Genomic DNA, 5,030 nt, shown 5'->3' on the forward strand with positions numbered 1-5,030 from the left:
GTGTGCGGCGCCGGACCCAGGAAGCTGGCCTGGGCGCCGGGTCTCGAAGGCTGGCCTTTGTTCTGAAGTGTCCAGGCCGGCTTTGCGGCGTCGGGACTGAGGAATGGAGCCCGCCGCGGGGCGGGGCGGGGCGGGGCAGGGCGGGAAAGGAAGGTTCAAGTCTCTGGGGTTGATGCGTCCCTATCGGCCGGACGCAGATTAGAAGCCTTTTAGGTGCTAGGTGAATACAGATGGGGCGGGTGCTGCATGCTGAGTTAGCCTTTGCACGGGCACAGGCCTGGCTTTTTTGAGGCTCAGAGTGGGGCCGGGGGGCGGGGTGGTGTATCTGGATCTGTAGTCTGGAAAGGCTCCCTCTGGCTGCCATGTGGGGAACAGAAGGGGAGGCCAGGGGCGTGGGGAGACCAGCCAGGTTTCTTCATCCGTTCAGGACAGCGGGAACGGGGCAGTGGAGGTGCTCGAAGTGGTCTGAGGGTCAAATGTTGGGCATGCAAGAAAGGGAGGCGTCTGGCTGAGCAAAGGGACGGCGGATTGGGCATAAGGAGTTGGAGGGGTTGAATCTTGAGACCCCAGTAGAGCCCGAGGGTGTAGGGGCAGCATCAAGCCGAGCCCACTCTGAGAGACAGGCTGGTGGAGGCTATACGGATGTCAGAGGCCAGAGCTCCTACCCTCCTCCCTTAGACTGGAGGTGTGTGCAGTATGGGCTGAGTATCTCATCCCTTGTTTGACAGAAGGGGAAACAGGCCGAAGGATCACGGTTTACCTGCTTGATGGACGGAGTAGCAGAACTCCTCACATTCCAGAGTCCTCTGGGGACTACTCTCTCCCCTTTCTGGTACCTGATGTTGGGCCTTGTCCGGCTTGCTCAGTGGGCACCTATCGAGTCACACACCCCTGCTCACTCCACACTTCCCCTCTCTGTGCCACACCCACACCCTGGGCCCCATAGGCCCCATCGAGATGGCAAGAAGCTGGGGCTGCAGGAGGCACTTCCCTGCCTGCTATGCTAGGGGCTGCCAGGGACCATGTACTGGTTTCCCTGGGGCATCTCCCAAGGTAATGCCCAACCTTTTACCCTCAGCCCTTAGTGACCAGGCACACCGAGAACCATGCTGCCCAGGAGGCAGGTCATGCCATCCCACTCCTGCGAAAGCCTCTGTATATACTAGTTAAGGTGACCTGGTTCTGAGGCAGCAATCCTGCCTCTGCACAGGGTCTCATACTGGGGGGATGTGGCTAAAGGAAACCAAAAGGAGCTGCCAGCAGGGGTGGAGGAGAAACTAGCTGGGTAGTGAGCAAGGTCTGCTCTGGGTGAGGCAGGTTAGCCAGTTGGGATGGGGGTCCTTGGCCTCTTCTACACACAGGGCTGCCCTCTTGGAGGGGCACATGAGGAGGCCTAGGGTTACTGGAGTTGGGATGGGGTGGGGTGGGTGGGTGAGTCAATGTAGAGTAGGCCAAGCCCTGAACCTTTTCGGGGGCTGTAAGCAAGACCCGGAGAGGGGCAGACCTTTCACATCCCCAACACCCTCTCCTAGGGGTGTGCTAAGGTTTGCCGCATTAGTGGGGGGCTGTAGAGGGCCTGGCTGGGACTGAGATGGGAGGAGGAGGGAGTGCTGGAGTGTCCTGTGTTGGGAATGGGGACTGTGAAGGGCAGCTGAGGAGGGATGGGTTAGTGCGCCTTGGAGTGTGGTATACTCTTGAGCCCCATCCTGCAGCAACGGGTGAAAAGATAGGGAGGTTGGGACAGAGGGGGGTCCTCAGTTGACCTCTTCCGGCCCTCCTCTTGTTCTGTGCAGATGGCAGCTGCAGAGGCTGTGCACCACATACACCTGCAGAACTTCTCACGCTCTCTGCTTGAGACCCTCAATGGGCAGAGGCTAGGGGGGCACTTCTGCGACGTGACTGTGCGCATTCGTGAAGCTTCACTGCGTGCCCACCGCTGCGTGTTGGCGGCCGGCTCGCCCTTCTTCCAAGACAAGCTGCTGCTCGGCCACTCTGAGATCCGTGTGCCTCCGGTGGTGCCCGCACAGACGGTGCGACAGCTGGTCGAGTTCCTGTACAGCGGTTCGCTTGTTGTGGCGCAGGGCGAAGCCCTGCAGGTGCTCACAGCCGCGTCGGTACTTCGCATACAGACAGTTATCGACGAATGCACGCAGATTATCGCCCGCGCCCGAGCCCCAGGCACCTCTGCGCCCACGCCCCTGCCCACCCCTGTGCCCCCGCCACTCGCACCTGCGCAGCTGCGTCACCGTCTGCGCCACCTGCTGGCTGCGCGCCCTCCGGGGCACCCTGGTGCTGCGCACAGCCGTAAGCAGCGCCAGCCCGCGCGTTTGCAGCTGCCTGCGCCCCCAACACCTGCCAAGGCCGAGGGGCCTGATGCTGACCCCTCACTGTCCGCGGCCCCTGACGACCGTGGCGATGAGGATGACGAGGAAACTGACGATGAGACCGATGGCGAGGACGGCGAAGGTGGCGGCCCGGGCGAGGGCCAGGCACCTCCTTCCTTCCCAGACTGTGCTGCCGGCTTCCTCACTGCTGCTGCTGACAGCGCCTGCGAGGAGCCCCCTGCACCCACTGGCCTCACTGACTACAGTGGTGCCGGGAGGGATTTTCTTCGGGGAGCTGGGGCAGCTGAGGACGTATTTCCAGACAGCTATGTATCCACTTGGCACGACGAGGATGGCGCTGTCCCCGAAGGCTGTCCCACTGAGACCCCTGTCCAGCCGGACTGCATACTGGCTGGACCCCGCCCGCCTGGTGTGAAGACCCCAGGGCCACCCGTCGCACTCTTCCCCTTTCACTTGGGTGCCCCCGGGCCACCCGCACCACCCCCTTCAGCACCATCAGGGCCAGCCCCTGCGCCCCCACCCGCCTTCTACCCCACACTCCAGCCCGAGGCAGCCCCCAGTACTCAGCTGGGGGAGGCCCCGGCTCCCTCTGCTGCTCCCACCACGGCCCCCTCAGGCACCCCTGCTCGCACAGCAGGTGCTGAGCCACCTACCTATGAGTGCAGCCACTGTCGCAAGACGTTCAGCTCCCGGAAAAACTACACCAAGCACATGTTCATCCACTCGGGTGAGCCAGGGCGGGAGAGGAGAGGGAGAATCTCTCATTGGAGAGTTAAACCTAAGGGGGAATTCAGCACTAGTTACAGGGCACTGGAACTGTTCTGTTACTTTTGGGTAGCAGGGGGCCTGGAAATTGAGCCTTCCCCCAAGTGCAAGGTATGTGGGGGAGGAGAAAGTCCCACTCTGTGGAGCAGCAGGCACTGGCTTCTGTGGAGGGGGGTCCTGAGGCTGGGTTGGGAAGCAGGAGCCTGTCCTGGCCTTTGGAAGGGTGGTGGTGGAAACTAGCAGCCTAGGATGCATGTGATGGGCATGGAGTCTTGGCAGGGGCTCCTGGGCAGGTTGGGAAACTAGGCTCCAGGGAGCCTCCTGTGTCTCTGGTTTCCAGCAGTCCCGCCATGGCAGTCAGCAAGGGAGGGTGGGTTTACAGGCCCAGGGGTAGAAAGCCCTCAGAGAGGTGGTGCGATGAAGGAACTCCTGAGACTGGGGCAGGAGTAGGAAAACATGGGTACAGTGTGGGGACCCCACAGCTGCAGAAGACCCCGAAAAGCTGTGCGGAGGTTCCCTCGGACCTTGGCCGTGTCAGGGAGGCGGCTCTGCAGTGCTGCAGGAGAGGTAAAGAGTGGGAGGATGGTACTGAGGAATGTGAGGATGCTCCCTGGGGGCTGAGATGGAGGACAAAGGAATGGAAAGCAGAAGCCTGCTGGGCATTGTCAGTAAAAGCAGAAATTTGGCTGGAAGGCCACAGTGGTAGTGAGGGAGGTTTCTGCATGGGCTGGAACTTGGGATTTGACTGTGAGTGGTGGGGAAGCCATGGTATTCTAAGCTGGGGAGTGACTGAGATGTCAGTTTATAATCACCTCTGGCTGCCTTGGGGACAACTGGGAGGAGCCGGGGAACTGAGAATAAGGGAGTTGGGTGATTAGTCTCCAGGGTGGTGCCAGAGGCCCCAAGGTAGTGCTGGCTGTGTGAAGTGTGTGATCTGAGTCAGGTGCCTGGGCCCGGTTAGTCTGGGGTACCCCCTGGCAGGCACTGCCTTTCAGTACCCTGCCACTGAGAGAGGTGTTTTTTTTTTTGGAGACCGAGTCTCCCTCTGTTGCCCAGGCTGTAGTGCAGTGGTGCGAGCTCGGCTTACTGCAACCTCTGCCTCCTGGGTTCAAGTGATTCTTGCGCCTCAGCCTCCTGAGTAGCTGGGATTACAAGCATACACCGCCACACTTGGCTATTTTTTGTATTTTTAGTAGAGAAGGGGTTTCGCCATGTTGGTCAGTCTGGTCTTGAACTCCTGGCCTCATGCAATCTGCCTGCCTCGGCCTCCCAAAATGTTAGGATTACAGGTGGGAACCACCATGCCTGGCTGAGATACGCATTTTGTTAATACCTGATGAATCTAGGGGTGGACTCAGCCTGCCTCCCCTCCCCTAACCTAGAATGAGGAGCTCTCTCTATCACACCAAGGACATTATAGTGGCCAGCGGGCAGGGGTTCTGGGCAACTGGGGCTTCCTGCAGGAAGGTGGCAGATGTGCCCAGGTCCCTCCTTATGAAAGGGCAATGGCCTTGTCAGACTGAGTTTAGGAGACTATATGGGCATTGGCGAGGGGGGCCAGGTCCGAGTGTCTCCCTGTGCCGGGTGGGTAGGGGCTGAGGGGGTGGGTCCCTGAGGGTAGAGGGAGAGCCCAGTGGGCAGTCCAGATGAGCAACAGATGTTCCAGACAGGCTGGGTTCCCTGCAGGCAGGGTACTTGCTGGATTTAGGGGAGCCCTGTCAGACAGTGGCATCTCAGGATAACAGAAAGGGGGTCCCTGCCAGGAAGGGATGGGAGAGAGGGTACCTCACAGTGTATGAGGGTCCCTGTTGGGCAGGAAAGTCCCAACATGAAGGGAGGTCCTGGAGGGGAGGGGGTGTCCCTGCTGGGCGGGAAGATCCCATAGTAAGGGGAGCGTTCCCCGACAGGCAAGGGATCCCG

General features: G+C 60.4%; 1 protein-coding gene across 1 annotated transcript in view; it reads left to right on the forward strand.

The window, feature by feature from the left end:
* Nucleotides 1-5,030, forward strand: part of ZBTB45 (zinc finger and BTB domain containing 45) — a 14,180-nt gene that overhangs the window by 8,349 nt on the left and 801 nt on the right. The window contains exon 2 of the mRNA XM_011969099.1: nucleotides 1,794-3,221. Within this exon, the coding sequence (XP_011824489.1) occupies nucleotides 1,794-3,221 (1,428 nt within the window). The remainder of the gene's footprint in view (nucleotides 1-1,793; nucleotides 3,222-5,030) is intronic.

The sequence above is a fragment of the Mandrillus leucophaeus genome, unplaced genomic scaffold, assembly GCF_000951045.1.
Source record: "Mandrillus leucophaeus isolate KB7577 unplaced genomic scaffold, Mleu.le_1.0 Scaffold870, whole genome shotgun sequence".
Lineage (NCBI taxonomy): Eukaryota > Metazoa > Chordata > Mammalia > Primates > Cercopithecidae > Mandrillus > Mandrillus leucophaeus.